We start from the raw sequence: 17,880 nt of genomic DNA, 5'->3' as shown, positions 1-17,880 counted from the left end.
AGGCCAATTTTCAATCATGTGGAGCTATTCTTTAAAAAAAGTACTTTTAATTTTATTTTTATTTTGTTTATACTATTTGAGTTTCTGTCCTCGAGGAAGAGATTTTCTACTTCAAATCAAAGTGTATGATCAAGAAACTTGTGCTCTGCTTTCCCTGTTTCACTGTCTAAAATGATATCATCTGTTGACAATTGTTGTATCTATTTTTTGATTTCTTGTTGAAAAAAATTGTATTCAGTTGCAGAACACATGCATGGATCATAAATTAAGGTAAAAAATTGCATTCTTTCTTGTGTAAAATGGATCATTTTCGAAACTGGTAAAGTGGTGGACTTGGGGGCAAATCTTGATTTTAAAAATGAAGCAAAGAAGGCGGCATTCTTTTTATTGCAATAGAAAATGTCTAAGTTAATAACGAAATTGTTAAAATATAGACAGATAATGCCTTTAATCAAACACGTGATCATAAAAAAAAATAATTATACAAAATTTTTTATGAATCCGGAAATAAGAAATCATCATTTTCAAATTTGATTATGAGAATTCATAACCCTATTTACTTTCATCTATTCTATGTTGGAAGATATAATATAAGGTCTATTATGTGCTTTTTTTTTTTTTTTATAAATTATTATATCCATATACAATTATCATTCTATTCCCACTTGTGTGTAATTCAGCTCACTGCTAATTTTATTTTCAGATTTTAATCAAAGCATCAACTACAATCACACCTAAACGAAAACCTGTTTATTTTAATGTGTGCGTGTATGCTAAGCCTGATCAAGAAAAATATATGTTCACCAATCCAATACTTAGCAAAACATAAACATGCCACAATCACAACCCACAAGAACATATTTACGTGGTTCGGCCCAAAAATTGGCCTACATCTATGGTAGAAACTCACATTCTGAGATACTATATTAAATCCGGCGGAAATAAATATACATACAAAGATTTACCCTTTCTTGGTTTACCAATCTCCTCTGGAAATCAGCCCAAGAATGACCCAAGAAAGCTTTCGTACCTACGAAGAACCCTAGGCTTCTTCCTATCCGTCTCCCTAATTTTCCTAAAAGAAATCCCTCCCAAGAAATAGATCTGTGCATTACCTCCTCTTTACCTGAGCGTGCACCTTCACTGGAGATCCCCAACGCCAAATGCCCTCCTGCCGTCTCCTTCTCTCGCGCTGGTGAAGACTCGTGGCTGAAGAGAGGGAGACTTGTTGCAGCTGTGGAAGAAGAAGACGTCTTGCGCTCGGGTGAAGAAGACTCTTGCGCTACAATCTTTCGGCTGTGGGAAAAACCCTCGATTCTAAAGTTGCCCAAAACTGAACTAAAAAATTTCCCTCATGCCCCCTGTTGTTTTATTTCATTTACAATATATTTCAGGTAAAATTACATCACTGTCCCTCATAACAAAAGAAAAACAGCAGCAACCGTTTGATCTTTCCATCAAATGAATGGCCAGGATTTTTCTTCAGCTTGACACTCCAACAATTCTCCACCTTGGCAAGTTTGTGACCCTTGCACCTCCTTAGCATCTCCTATGGCGGTTCCTGCAAAACAAAAACTAGAAACTTCCAAGGTTAACTAAGTTCGAACAATGTTCAAACTTAGATTTAGGTACTGCTTTAGTCATCATATCAGAAGGATTATCCTCCATTGGAATTTTCCTTACTTCTATTTCTCCATTAGAAATAATATCCCTCACAAAATGCAGTCTAACATCTATATGTTTGGACCTATCATAACAAACATGATTCCTAACCAAATGAATAGTGCTTTGATTGTCACAATAAATTGTAACGGTTCCACTATACATTCCTAACTCTAGGCATAGTCCTTTTATCCATATAACCTCCTTAAAGACTTTAGTCATGGTAATATATTCAGCCTCCATGGTAGACAAGGCTACCACCGACTGCATGTGAGATTTCCAAGTAATAGCACTACCTAAAAGAGAAAAGATCATACCAAACAAAGACTTCCTGGTATCTAGATTTTCAGCATAGTCGAATCTACATATCCTTTTTAACCTTATTTCACAATGCATATCCCTTTTTCCAAATATTAATCCTTACTGTTTTGTTTTAGACAAGTATTGAAAAATTTGTTTCAAAGCATGCCAATGTGGTTTTCCAGGTTTGCTCATAAATTTACTCACTTGACTTACAGCATAAGATAGATCAGGTCTAGAACATATCATAGCATACATTACACTATCAACCATACTAGCATAAGGAATTCTATTCATAAATAGAAACTCATTTTCAGTTTCAGGACACTATTTTCTAGACAATTTAACATATTGTGCAACAGGAATAGAAGTAGATTTAACATGACTCATTCCAAATCTTTTTAACACCTTTGAAATATAAGACTTTTGAGACAAGTAGAGAAGCTTTTTATTCCTTTCTCTAGTTATTACCATACTAAGTATTCTTTTAATAGGTCCCAAGTCTTTCATTTCAAATTCAGATTTAAGCATGCACTTAACTTGATTTAACATATCCATGTCTCCACAAGCAACCAACATGTCATCAACATACAATAGCAAATATATGACATTTATCACATGATTTAAAATAAACACAGCCATCATAATTGCTTCTATAGAAATCCTTTTGAATCATGTAAGAATCAAATCGTTTATACCATTGTCTAGGTGATTGTTTAAGCCCATATAAAGATTTATTTAATAAACATACATGATTTTTATTCATTTTCATATCAAAGCCCTCGGGAGGTTGCATACAAACTGTCTCTTCTAAAGTACCATGCAAGAAAGCAGTTTTAATATCAAGTTGTTCCAAATGCAAGTCATGTACAGCAACAAAAGATAATAGAATTCTAATTGAACTATGCCTTACAACAGGGGAAAATATTTCATTATAGTCTACCCCTTCCCTTTGTGTAAATCCCTTAGCCACTAACCTAGCTTTATACCTAGGTGGTTCAACTCCAGGGATTCCCTCTTTCCTCTTAAAGATCCACTTGGATCCTATGAGTTTCTATTTTTCCGGTCTAGGTACCATCACCCATGTCTCATTCTTATTTAGAGATTCCATTTCTTCTTGTATTGTAAAAATCTATTTTTCAGCCACTTTACTATCCATGGCCTCTCTAAAAGTCCTAGGCTTCACCTCAATTTTTGTTTCAGCAACAGAAAGAGCAAAAGTTGTCATATTAACTTCCCCATACCTTTGAGGAGGTCTTATGACCCTCATCTCCCTATCCCGTGCTAGAAGGTAGGTTTTGCTTAATTCAAAGGTTTCTGTTTCTGAGTTTTGCTCCTCAAAATCAGCAGTATCTGTTTCTAAATGGCTACGAGAAGTGGAGGGTTGCTCCACCTCAAGTTGTGGGTCATTAGTATCAAAATGCCTAACACTTTTATCTGAATTTTCTGATTTTCCCCCTATTTTAGTTTCATTAAAAACTACATCCCTGCTAATAATACATTTTTGTTTTCCAGGTTTTACAACCCAGAGCTTATAGCCTTTAACCCCCTTTGGGTATCATACAAAAATGCATTTAATAGCTCTAGGCTCTAATTTATCAGTTCTAATGTGGGCATAGGCGACGCACTCAAAAACTTTTAAACCCTGATAATCAGCAGGCTTACCTGACCAAATTTCTCAAGGGGTTTTAAAATTTAGAGTTGTGGAAGGACACCTATTAATAAGGTATACAGCAGTGGTCACCGCCTCTGCCCAAAAGGTCTTGGGCAGACCTGAAGTGACTAACATGCATCTTACCCTTTCCAGAATAGTCCTATTCATCCTTTCAGCTAGTCCATTCTGTTGGGGAGTATCCCTAACAATCCTATGTCTAGTAATGCCCTCAACTTTACAAAATTCAGAAAATACATTTGACAAGTATTCTAATTCATTGTCTATTCTCAGTGTTTTAACTTTTCTGCCAACTTGAGTTTCAACTACGGTTTTCCATTCTTTAAACTTTTCAAAAGTATCACTTTTATGTTTTAGAATATAAACTCAATACTTTCCTAGAAAAGTCATATATATTTGACAGAAAATGCCTAGAACCACCATGAGAACTAACCATAGCAAGCCCCCACAAGTCTGAATGTATGTAATCAAGAGTCTGTTTCGTGGTGTGAGTGGACTTCTTAAAACTAACCCTAGTAGACTTACCCAAGACACACTCCTCACAGAATGACAATTCCTCAAGTTTCCTATCTCCAAGGAGCCCCTGTTTCTCCAGCTCCTTTAGGCCTTGTTGGCTAACATGTCCTAACCTCTTATGTCACAAGAAAACCTGATTTTCTACCTTGTGATTGATAGGTGAAGTCTCACCAATCACTGTCTTTCCTACTAAGGTGTACAGCCCATTCTTTAGCACCTCTTTCATCACTACCAGTGAACCTCTACAAACTCTTAGGCTACCTCCTTCAAACTTGAACGTATACCCTGTCTTATCTAAGCTACCAAGAGAAATCAAGTTTCTTTTCAGTTCAGGTATGTACCTCACATCTCTTAACACTCTTTCAATCCCATCATGCATTAGAAGTCTCACAATCCCAATACCCTATATTTTACATGACTTATTGTTTCCTAGGATAACATGACCTCCTTCTAAGCATGTAAAGGACTCAAACCAGTTTTTCAATGGACACATGTGGAAGGAATATCCTGAATCTAATATCCATTCTTTTCCCGAATCTTTATCAGATACGTTCAACGCTTCCGCACTCTCATACCCATCCAAAACTACAGCTACCTTACCCTTTGATTCAGAGGTGGTGGCATTTGCACCATTTTTCCTCTCAGGGCAGTCCCTCTTAAAATGTCCTTCCTTGTGGCATGCAAAACACTTTAGTGCTTTGCTCTTAGACTTTGATCTAGACCTCTTGCCTTTTCCTTTCTTATCCTTCTTTTCGGACTTACCTCTCACATTTAACCCTTTCCCTGACCTTGATTTAGATTCAAACTTAGTGTGCAATTCCCTAGAGTGCAAAACGGCTTGCACATCTTCAAAAGTCAGCCTCTCTCTCCCATACATCATAGTTTCTTTAATATTTTCATATGTGGAATCAAGAGAACTCAATAAAAGAATTGTCTGGTCTTCTTCATCTATACTAATATCAATATTAGCAAGATCCAAAAGAATTTTATTAAATTCATTTAAATGTTCATCAATCGATGTTCCAAGGGTCATTCTAAAGGTGTAGAGTCTAGTCTTCTTATGGAGTCTATTTGCTAGGGATTTTGTCATTTACAAACTTTCTAGTTTTGACCAAACTCCAGTTACCGTAACCTCATTGGCAACTTCCCTAAGCACTTTGTCTCCTAAGGACAAGATAATGGCACTATGTGTCTTTTGGAGGATTTCGGGTTTCACTTTGTTAGCAGAGGGTAAACTTAGTTTCCCCTCTTGTGAAGTGGAAGCTCCCTTCTTTTCTCCAAGAAGAGCCTCCTCAAGCCCCTACTGTACCAAGATGGCACGCATCTTGATCCTCCATAAACCAAAGTCATTTTTTCCCGTAAATTTTTCTATTTCAAACCTAGCGGTCCCCATCACATAACCAGGCTCTGATACCACTTGTTGTGTGTAATTCAGTTGACTGCTAATTCTATTTTCAGATTTTAATCAAAGCATCAACTACAATCACACCTAAACGAAAACCTGTTTATTTTAATGTGTGCATGTATGTTAAGTCTGGACAAGAAAAATATATGTTCACCAATCCAATATTCAGCAAAACATAAACATGCCACAATCACAATCCACAAGAACACATTTACGTGGTTCGGCCTAAAAATTGGCCTACATCCACGGCAGAAACTCATCTTCTGAGATACTATATTAAATCTGGCGGAAATAAATATACATACACAGATTTACCCTTTCTTGGCTTACCAATCTCCTCTGGAAATCAGCCCAAGAACGACCTAAGAAAGCCTTCGCACTTGCAAAGAACCCTTGACTTCTTCCAATCCTTCTCCCTAATTTCCCTAAAAGAAATCCCTCCCAAGAAATAGATTTGAGCATTACCTCCTCTTTACCTGAGCGTGCACCTCCGCTAGAGATCCCCAACGCCGAACGCCCTCCTGCCGTCTCCTTCTCTTGCGTTGGTGAATACTCGCGGCTGAAGAGAGGGGGACTTGCTGCAGCTGTGGAAGAACAAGACGTCCTGCGCTTGGGTGAAGAAGACTCCTGCGCTGCAATCTCTCGACTGTGGAAAAAACCCTTCGTTCTGAAGCTGCCCAAAACTGAACTAAAAAATCCCCCTCATGCCCCCTGCTGTTTTATTTCATTTACAATATATTTCAGGTAAAATTACATCACTGCCACTCATAACAAACTAAAAACAGCAGCAGCCCTTTGATCTTTCCATCAAATGAACACCCCAACACCACCCTGTTGATTTGAAGAATGAAACATAACCTACGTTTCTAACCAAACCCCAGACACAACCATAACGTCAACCCAGAATTCCTGCACAATTGATTAAACCTTTGGCGTGCGATCCAATTTTGTTACTGGAACTAGAAAGGTGGCCAAACTCTTGTAAGGTTCTTGATTAAAAATAAACAGCTAGCTGACAATGGGTGAGTGATGTATGAGACTTTCATTATGAACTGTCCCAAATTTTAACCTTTAGAAACGGAAAGGATTTGGAACGGAGAATGTAACTCGGGTCATTGACATTCCAATGAACCAAACCCACTAAAACAATCTACCTTCATAAATGGATCCATGCTGCTAGAACACAACGGCAACAATCGTCAACCCCACCTCTCTCTCTCTCTCTCCCCCTCTCCTCTCTCTCATTGGAGTGCATTACTTTAATAATTGAATGCAGCTTATAAATTAAAACGTGTGACAATTTCCTGGGTTTTGACACACAACTCAAAAGGAGAATTACATTGATATATAAGGCAGGATTACAACTTGTTTCATCCAATCAGTAACACTAGCATCTAAACTTAGAAAAGGACTACTGTTAAACTAGATGGTACAATTGTCCTCTCTGGTCCAACCAGCAATGGGATTACTTGCCTAAAAACATGAGAAAACCACAATCAAATTGGAAAATTGCCATCAAGATGTTCATAATAAGCATTTTGATATTCCCGATGAGCTGGAAAACTTCCTTTCGACCGATCGTGAAAGAGGCACAGTGGATGAACCATGGGGCACTAGGGCTGGTGCCATAAATCTTAGGGAAGTAGAAACGATCCCCAGTGCTGGGGTCTTCTAAGATGCTCAAGGCAGATCATATTTCACATTTCCAAGGTATAGACCACATGCAGGAGCCATGGGACTTGCCGCAGTCACAGTCCTTGCATCCAGTATTCTTTGAACTGGGCATGAGGAATTTAAATTAGAAAAAGGAAAAAAAAAATATGAAGAAACAGAGCTAACATAAAACAACTCCTATTACATGTATTAAAAAATGCAGGACAACAAAGCTAGAGAACAGTATGCATACCATCTGATATTGTTAAGTCCCCAGTGCCTACAGATTTGAGAACACCAACAAGCAGCCTAACCTGGTAAAAAAGAAATTCAATTTAACTTTTTGAAAGCAGATCAAGTACAAATACTACATATGAAAGCACAAGACACTGCAATGAAACAGCTGAGAACAAATCATGAAGCATTCAATCCATGTTTCAAATGCAAACAGAAAGTCAAAGCATCCTTACTGTCAACCTGCCATCCTAACCAGTTCAGTCTGGTCATGTTCTTCAGTGCATACTAATGTGTCTTTTTCCAACTACAAATTGCATGTATTCCCAGTTTTTTCGATTGTCAAACGAGGCAATTTTTTTCTTCAAATTTGCTTGTAAAAAATTGTCCTGGTAGATAAAACCATATACGAGAAAGCTTTTTAGTTAAGGTGTGGTCCAATTTACAAATCATTGTCAACAGTATTCTATTGGATTTTATCTGTTGATAAGTATGGAATGAGGCATTATTGTCAACCCCAAAAATAAAAAATATCTTGGGAGTTTGAAGGGGGAAAAGAAGACAGGCAGACACTTCTAAAACTACTCTGCATGGGCCTAGAGAACGCATCCCCGTGTTAGAGAGAGAAGCTCTCTTCCCTCTCTAAGGGATGCACGGTTGTGGCTGGTTTGGCTGCTCTCTCCGTCACTTTTGTTGGATATTTTAAAAAAAACCAAAGACTAAGGATAATGAGAGAAGCTGATTTAGAGATTGCAGAATGCTAATTTTTATTGAGCAACAAACTATTTATTTATAAAGCATATTGACAACTGAATTGCAGAAAAATCTGCCTAAAAATCAGCATGAAGAAATTGTTATATTCCTAAAGAATAGCAATATATAAAACTTATTCAGCTCCTAAAGAATAACAACAAATAAAACTAATTCAGCTCCTAAAGAATAGCAACAAATAAAACTGATTCAGCTTCATGCGTCACGCCAGTCAACACTCCTCGACTCTGAAGCTGCATACACCAAGCTTTTGCCTCAAGAATTCATATCTAATCTTCAGAAGTGCCTTTGTTAGGATGTCAACACTTTGATTTTCTGTTTTGCAGTAGATCAGCACTTCTCCTTCCCTTTGTACCTTTCTTAGAAGATAAAATTTTATTTTGAAGCGTTTTGTTTTGCCATGGAACACTGGATTATTAGCAATTGAAATTGCAGCTTAGTTGTCCACAAATAATTGTGTGCCTTCTTGTTGTTTCATATGCAAATTTGTCTAAGAATTCTTTTTGCTGCTTGAAAATGAATTTCACTAGCACAGTGCGTATACCTTGATAGCAAACTTACTGCATGCATAATATCTGGCCCGGTTGCAGTTAAATACATTAGGCAGCCTATTAGGCTCTTGTACAGCCTTTCATCCACCTTTTCAGCTCCATCTTCTTTGCAAAACTTCTCCTTTTGATTCATTGGAGTTGCAGTTGGTTTGCACTCTTCCATGTTGAATTTATTGAGGACTTCCTTTGTATATTTATGCTGGCATATAAATATTTCATTTTGCTTTTGATGTACCTGCATACCAAGGAAGAAGGTCATCTTCCCAAGGTCTGTCATTTCAAAGACATCTTTCATTTCTTCTTTAAACTTGTCAATCAGCTCCTTGCTACTTTTTGTAACGAGTAGATCATCAACATACAGAGATACCACAAGTATTTCATCATCAGTCTTCTTGATATATAAAGTAGATTCACTCAGACTTTTTTCAAAGCCTAAGTTCACTAAGCGTGCATCAATTCTGCTATACTAGGACCTTGGTGCCTGTTTTAAACCATACAAGGCTTTTTTCAGTCGATATACCTTCTCCTCATGTCCTTGAAAAACAAACCCTTGAGGTTGCTCCACAAAGATTTCTTCCTCCAAGAATCCATTCAAAAAGGCTGACTTAACATCCATTTGGTGTATGAACCAGCCTTTTTGTGCAGCAAGAGCCAACAACATCCTTATGGTATCCAACCTGAAAATTAGGACAAAAGTTTCAGAAAAATCTACCCCAAACATCTGGGCATATCCCTTGACAACAAGTCTTGCCTTCTACTCGTTTACAAAACCATCAGGATTGAGCTTGGTCTTGTAAACCCACTTGACTCCTGTAGCTTTCTTGTGTTTAGGTCTGTCTACCAACTCCCATGTCTGGTTCTTTTCAATCATCTTTAGCTCCTCCTTCATTGCAGCTATCCACTTCTAATCAGTTGCAGCTTCTTCATACCCTGCAGGCTCCATTATTACACCTCTGATAAATGTCAGAGAGTGATATGGTTCCTCTAACAGGTTCATCATCCATATCATCATTCTCCTCCTAAACCTCAAGCTTCTTGTCATTCTCCCAACTCCAATTATCTAACTCAAGGAATTGAACATCCCTGCTGACAATTATTTTGTTGCTTTGTGGTATGTAGATCCTTTAGGCCTTTGAAATTGAGTTGTAGCCTACAAAGATCCTAGATTCTGCTTTTTTGTCCAATTTGTCTCTCTTAACTTGAGGGATGTAAGAGAAACATAGGCAACCAAATGTCTTCAGATTAAGCAAAGTTTATAGTCATACCATGCTTCAAATGGAGTCTTTTTCAGCAAAGCTTTTGTTGGCAATCTATTTAGTAGAAAAACTGTTGTATTTACAGTCTCGGCCCGCAACACCATTCTGTTGAGGAGTGTAAGGTGCTGTCAGCTGATGTTCGATGCCTGCATCTTCACAAAACTTGTTAAATTTTTCAGCGGTATATTCAATTCCATTATCAGACCTGATCACCTGCATTTTGCATCCGCTTTGAGTCTCAACCCAAGCTTTAAACTTCCCGAAGATGTCAGCAACCTCAGATTTAAGCTTCATAAAATAAATCCAGCATATTCTAGAGTAATCATCAATGAAAGCAATATAATACTTACTGCCATTCAATGATGGTGTTTTCATTGGTCCTCCCACATCTGTGTGTATTAATTGCAGCCTCTGTGTAGCCCTTCAAGCCTTGTTTTGTTGAGAAGGAAGCCCGGTTTGCTTCCTATATTGACAAGCGGCACATTTAGGAGGCACCTCCTCTAATTCGGGCAAGCCTTTCACCAGATTGTTCTTCTTCATGAAAAGTAGAGCGACAAGATGGAAATGCCCCAATCTCTTGTGCCAAAGCACTATATTGCTATCTTCTTTGTGAATAGCAGCCTGCTCCTCTTTCATCAAATCCAAGGCAAAGCTTTTGCCTTTCATTTGAACTTTGAACGCCTCTATGCCTTTTGAATCTTTAATCACACATTTTTTGTCTTCAAACAACACCTTATAGCCTTTCTCCAACAACTGAGTAACACTCAAAAGGTTTTGATTAATTTCAGGAACATATAAAACATCAAAAATTAATTTTAGACCTGTGTGGCCTTCAATCGCTACTATTCCTTTGCCTTTTACTGCAATGTGTGCTCCATTTCCAATTTTGACTTTAGAAATAACAGTCTTGTCAAGCTTTTTGAAGAGCTCTCGATCATAAGTCATGTGGTTTGTACAACCACTATCTATAAGCCAACTTTCTATGGAGCTGTTGGTGGCAAAACATGATACTACAAACAACTGCTCCTCTTGAGGTTGATCCTCAGCAGCCTTGGCTTCTCCTTGTTGCTGTTGAGTCTTGCATATCCTTTCCATGTGCCCTAACTGACCACACTTGTGACATCTTGCATTTGGCCTTCACCAACACTTATTCTATGGAAGATTGGTTTTTTTGCAGTAGGAGCAAGGTGGAAAGACTTGAGTGTTGCTGCTTTGGCTATTTTTATTGTTGCTTGCATAACCTCCAAGCTTGTTGTTTTTGTTTTTTTTTTTTTTTGGATTTTGCCACCATTGTTGTTCTGTGATTTGGCTTGAAAAGCACCCTCCACAGATCCTTCTTGCCTCATAGGCCTCCTTTGTTCTTGTGCCTGCAGTGCACATTCAACAATTCTGCCAAGGTAACGCTTAACAGATCTTGAGTTTTCCAAAGATGAAATTGTAGCCTCAAACTTTTCAAGAATTGTGACTTGGACTTTTTGAACAATTCTAGAATCAGAAAAATCAGTACCAAGGAGTCTTGCCTTGTTGACAATGCCAAGAAGTCTGTCAAAATATTCCTTGACTGGTTTTGATTCTTTTATCTTTTGCATCTCAAATTCTCAGATCAAATTTAGCTCTTGCATCCCTTTGACCCTTTCATTTCCTTCGTATTCTTGCTTCAAAAAATCCCAAATTTCCTTGGCTGTTTTCAGTGTCATTATTCTAGTAAAAATGGTGGATGAGACTGCTGCAAATAAGGTTGCTCTTGCTTTTGATTTTCTTTGCTTCATCTCCTTTTGATTTTTGATTTGTGCAAGAGTTGGATTGTTTCGCGTACTTTGCATTCTATTGTTGGGAATGTGTTATTGTGATAAACTGGGATATACTTTTGGTCGTCTAGTTGAACAAGAGTGCTTTAACTAGTTCATGGTCCTTTATAAGATGTAAAGTGTTTAGCTCATGACAATAAGGGTAATACAACCCCCTAAAGCAAAGAATGCTCCTTTCCACCCATCCAGTCCCTTAGTCACTCTTAAAAATAAAGTCCCAAAAAGAATCTGCACCGGGATTACCACCTAGGAGAACACCTAAATAAGTAACAGGCCAAGTCAAAACAACATAACCAGCTAACCTAGAAAAAGGATCCACATTAATACCCAAATACACCAGACCGCTATTAGAGAAATTAATTTCAGCCCAGACACCTCCTCAAACACTTGTGCTATAGTCGACAAAATTAGAGAAACTTATGTTATCTAATAAGAAGAGAATAGTATCATCTATGAACTGAAGGTGTGAAGCCTACCTTAATCCCCTTCACCAACCCTTTATCTACACCTTTCTTAACATCCTACTCGAGACATCAACCAAAACAGTAAAGAGAAAGAAAGAGAATCTCCCTATCTTAAAGCCCTAGGCGACCAAGACTTGGCCTCGCTATACTAAAAGATAGAAAAGATCATAGAAGATAGACACCCACTAATCCATTTCCTCCACCTCAGGCCGAAACCTTTTCTAGCCATAATTTTGTCCAAAAAGCTCTAGCTCACCCTACCATAACCTTTCTCAAAATCCAATTTCAACACATGACCCCTGTTATTTCAACATCCCACTTTTTCAATACACCTTTCAACTGCTTAAGTTTTTTCATGAACTAAAAACCCTCCCAACCTCTAACATACACTTTGCTCTAAGCACTTTTAACTGGAGAATGAAAAGATTTATGATCCAACCACATGTTTTCAAACCTAAAATGAGAAGCTCCCAACTACTCCTTGCTAGACTCTAACAAAAGAGAGTAGTAATATGGCACTGGTCTAGGTAAAGTAATTTGAGAGATAAGGAAAAGAATCCTCTTACTCATACTAATCAAGAATCTATCTAGACCACTAGCAATAGATCTCTCTCCTCCCATATATCAAGAACAAACAACGTTATCCAAATAAAGATCTCTCAACCCACACTCCCTAATCAATTTATCAAAATTCTGCATACTCGACGTAAACCTTCCTTCCCTTTCGTCTCACTCAGAAATCTTGCTACATAAAAAATCTCCCTTCACAATCCACCTAGGGGAACAAAACACAAACACTACATATTGAACTCCTCCCAAATAAAAAAAAAATAAAGAACAAGGAATTACCACAAACAGAAGGGAACCACCATCATCCCCTATCTTTTATCTCCAACATAGACAAAGAAAGAAACCATTAAAACTTGATATACAATGTTGGTCCACAACATAATCTAACATGGTATCTAACATGCCAATTTGTTTGTTAAAAAGCATCTTTTCCCTGTAGTGGGTGTTTTTTTTATTCATTTCTCTCTCCACGTGCAACTAGACTGCACATGCAGGGGAGTGTTAAGGCTTGGCATACAATGTTGGCGCACAACCTAACTACTTAAGCTTTTAGATAAAGTGGTGATCTAACAAAAACCTACCAAACTACAATTCAAGAGAAAATGGGAATTCCACAAAATAAGAATATCCCCCGTCGCACCCTAATTCAAGTTTAGTTTCTTGTAGGAAAACAATATTAGGAGACTTTTTAGATAAAACTTCCTTAATCAGCCTCCTCTTCTTAATATCCTCTAAACGCCTCACATTCATTCTAAATAATTACCTTCATTACTTAACCACTCCCTCCCCCCCCCCCCCCCCCAAAATACCTCGACATATTGATCCTCCATAATTAACAGATGATACTAGTTTATTTAGTTTTTATTTTAACCCTCATTTTTTATCCTCTCATATGTTTTTGGAGACACACCCACCCTCAGCTCCTTGCCTAAAGGACTCACCAACCTAACCTCTATAAGGGCCTCTGGGTCTCGTTTATCTCTCACCCCTTAATGGCATTAGGCCAAGATTCCACCCCTGTCAAATTCCTCCCTCTGGCATGAAGATATGTCAGTAATTAAAAGCTTATTCACATAGGAAGAACACTTGATTGAGAAATAAAGTCCAACTGATGGTCTTCTATTTTATTTTTTATTTTTTATTTTTTGCTCTTGTATAGAACCACTTGACTCAATATGTAGAATTGGATCGATCAAAGAATCATTAAAAGAACAATCACAAGCAGGAACAATAGCCAAAGTCTCCTCCTCAATCAGACTATCTATCCTGCCAGCCTCATTCTTCAAATGGTGCACACCAACCTGTGCTTCTTTAGAGGACTCCACTAGGTCACCATCTCCCACTTTTTGCTGCCCAAATACATCACATTCTCAAAAATTCATTTGGTAATTGGTACTTGGTACTCTGCACATTCCTCCAATATATTCAAGATAGGTAAGGATCGGTCTCATCCTCAAAAACATCCTCTGCCATCAGCTGGAACAACAAAAGTTCATTCTCCAATTCGTCTAAACTCTTCAAATTCTCTTCTGAATGGAGATAACACGTCCCCCATCATCTCCTCCTCACTACAGAATTCAGAAATCAAAGAGAGCATCGAGAGAATAATGGGAGAGAGAAAGAGAAAGAAGAGAAGAAGAGGAGAAGAAGAACCGAGAAGGGCAGGAAGATAGGCTTCTGACAGCAGAGTGAACAGAGAAGAGCATAACAGAGAAAGAACAGAAGAGAGTTAGAGAATAACAGAACCAGAGGGAGACTAGACAGGCAGAACAAAGGAGGAGGAGGAGGAGGAAGAAGGAGAAGATGGGAAGGCTGCATGAGAGAGAGAGAGAGAGAGAGGGAAACAGTCTGCAATCTTATTTCTAATGATTACTGTCAAAATAACTTATATGCCCAGTATTTATACCCACTACAACTAACACATTTACAAAATGTTTTAAAAGGCTTAATTGAGGCTCGCCTTGAGGCTTAATCTAAAATACCAAATCCCAAAAAGGCTAATGCATTACACACTAAGGCTTACGCATTTGCACAAAAGGCACGCCTTTTGTGCCTTTTTACTTGAGGCTTACGCATTTTGGGTGCGTGATTCTCAAGTAAGATTTAGCTAGAAAATATTGACTCCATTTTTATATTAAAGGAATGCCATAATATGAGTTGATTTCAAAAACTCTTGACCCTCAACCTTTCCAAAACAATTTTATTGTATCTTAGATCTTGAAAAATAATCTGAACTTTGTAATGTTATAGCTATCTCTTGTCATTTACATAATGAATTTAAGTTAGCAATTCTTTTGAATGGCCAACAAGTAGTTTGCAAATTATATTAGATTTTTTTTACATTATATTTGTGATTTTCTTAATTTATCTTTATTTTTAAAATATGTGATTTATTTACATATTTTTATTTAAAAATAAAATCTCAAAAGGCTTATGCCCCAACGCCTTAAGGCTTACGCCTTGCCTCTTAAGGGTTAGAGCGCCTTGCCTTACGCCTTTGCCTTTTAAAACAATGCATTTAGATACAAACCCCAACAAAGCAGGAAATTACACAATACAAAGAAAGTCAACTACAAAATACAGAAGGAAAGCCCTATACAAGCAAAATTTGTTATATCTATATGCCTAAATTAGGTGTACCGAATGGGCTGCCTAAATGATGGTGCCGGTCCTCCATCAGCTTCCTTCAGTGAAGAACTGGCACGCTTCACTGGGATTAAGGTCTCTAAATTGGGGCATGGGAGATCTGACTTTGATTGAAGACCTTCCCCTTGCTTCATTAGCTTACTCTGAGGTGTCTCCCAATCATTCTTCTGTAGCTGAGTCGTTAGCAGCTTGTTCAATTGATGTATCCCTCTTCTGTAGTTTGCTTATGTCTTCCATTCCTCCTCCTTCCTCTTGGGCTTTAAGATTACTGATTCCTGAATCTCCTTTTTCTTCAGGTTCTGAACTACCTAGGCATATAATACCCTACTATTGCATCTTCAACTCTTATACATGGTTGGGCTGCTAAACCAAACAATGTTCGGCTGTGGGTGCTGGTGACACTTGTTTTCAATAGCCCATCTGAAAGAGGCCCTTGGCTGTAAAGAACAGAGCTCCATGGGAGTCGACCCAAAATGAATGGACCCAAGTCTCTTAGACTCATTTAAAAAAATTAAATTCAAAGCCTTCTGCCTATTATTGTGCTCCTTGCACCACTCCTTCCCTATGTGGACCCTATTTCTAGGAAAAACTTCTTTTTCTTTTGGGATCTGATATCTGCTGTTATTATTTCTGATTATTTACACAAGAGATTGCAGCCCGCTTTGACGGAAAATTCCCAAGAGCCACTTTCTCCTCCAGAATCTTCTGAAGAACTTCAGTGAAAGACATGTACATTGAACTTTCCAACTCTCAGGTTCTACCTTGATCTTGAATCGTTCGAACATTTCTTGATCCACAGTTGCCACAGCAGAGACCAAATGCATCCACCTCCTCAATTTTATCATCGGTTCTTGAGATTTTCTTCAAAGCCATGAGGAGCATCACCAACCTAATGCCTCTTCCCCTTCTGGGCCTCCTTGCTCGCGGGCCTATTTGAGTAATTTGTTTTGAGCCTTGTTAATGGGCTTAGGGGAGTTATAAAATTTTGATTTTAAGTATTTCATTCAGTTTTCAGTTCAGCCTTAACAGTTTAGCTTAAAATCGAGCCGAGCCTGAGCCCAGCTCGAGCTAATAATTGAAATTACAAGCCAAGCTTGAGCCCAATTTTCTGAACTCTATCCGAGCCAAGCCTGAGCCCGAGCCCAAGCCCAAACATGTTGAAGCTTGGCTCGGCTTGGCTCAGCTTGTTTGCAGCCATAAATGAGGTGGTGGGGAGTTAGAAAGCAGCACATAGGATGCCCACAGAACAAGGGAACGACAAGAACCAATACACTTGCTTCACCACAATAAGTGTTGCATCCAGGCAACAGAATGAAAGCCACAACAATGAAATATATTAGATAAGATAATTGCAACAATCTAGCAAATAGATGTTTAAAAATTATTTGAACTATCTATTCCTGCAAAAATTATATGCCATATGCAACACTTTTATTTTTAAATCAGACATATGATGACAATCTAGGTTGTAGGCACACCTAGGGAAATCAACTAGTCATATTAAATGGATTACTTCTGGACCACATCCATCCAAATGGCAAAGCACAAAAATTACAATAAAATCAAAACACTGACCTCAAAAACCCCAAAGAAAGTAGATAGTAGTAGACCTAAATAAATGGAGGGAACAAAAAGCATAGGGCTAACCTGGTGATAAAGAAAAGAGCGGGCACGTGCTGTTATCACATAGCAACGGTGCCTTTTTCTTATACCAAATTCATTTGTTCCAAACTTGGAAATTCCAATTCCATTAAGATAAGTAATTGACGAACCAACAGGCTCACTATTTTCAGGCTTGTCATCATACAAAAGAGAATCTTCAACCATATAATTGTCCTTTTGCCTTTCCATGATTGATGGAAAATATGGAGTTGAAACTACCTCAGAAACATGGAGTTCATCCAAAGTTCTGATAGGTGAGTTTGCCTGTTGATCATTAACAAATCACGCAGCAACATATACGGTTTAGATCAGTGGATATCAAGAAATGTAAGCTAAATATCATGCAAGTATTAGAAGAATATTCTTAAACGTAGCTAACTAGGATACTATTATCTACTTCTTGATAGTGAACTAAACAGCAAATATGAGATTAAAAAACTGCCAAATAAAAATATTGAAACCACTCAAGTTATTTCAGAAACTAGCAAGGAAAGCATGGACAATAAAAAAAAAAAAAAAATCAAACAAGGAACCTGAATTAATTGTGTAGTAAGTGAACAAATGGAAAGACTGGATTTGAAATCACGCTCGCATTTGGAATTTGCTGCATTTAAGTATGGTGATTTAACAGGGAATGCAGGATATTTTTTTTTTTATTTTAGAAAGAATATACATTCAACATAGGTCAATTGGCACTGCAGCCTTCTTGT

The 17,880-nt window shown here is 37.8% G+C and overlaps 1 protein-coding gene across 2 annotated transcripts in view; it reads right to left on the bottom strand.

Moving 5' to 3' along the window:
- Window positions 1-6,864: 6,864 nt before the first annotated feature.
- The window catches only part of LOC131164798 (uncharacterized), a 38,051-nt gene continuing 27,035 nt past the window's right edge, over window positions 6,865-17,880 (bottom strand). For both annotated transcript variants that reach the window (XM_058122256.1, XM_058122257.1), the window contains 3 exons: window positions 17,156-17,434; window positions 7,462-7,522; window positions 6,865-7,333 (listed from right to left, as the gene is read on the bottom strand). In XM_058122256.1, the coding sequence (XP_057978239.1) occupies window positions 7,236-7,333; window positions 7,462-7,522; window positions 17,156-17,434 (438 nt within the window). In that variant the 3' untranslated portion in view covers window positions 6,865-7,235. The remainder of the gene's footprint in view (window positions 7,334-7,461; window positions 7,523-17,155; window positions 17,435-17,880) is intronic.

This window comes from Malania oleifera, chromosome 9, assembly GCF_029873635.1.
Source record: "Malania oleifera isolate guangnan ecotype guangnan chromosome 9, ASM2987363v1, whole genome shotgun sequence".
NCBI classification, from domain to species: Eukaryota; Viridiplantae; Streptophyta; class Magnoliopsida; order Santalales; family Ximeniaceae; genus Malania; species Malania oleifera.
This window is presented reverse-complemented; position numbering and strand designations above follow the sequence as displayed.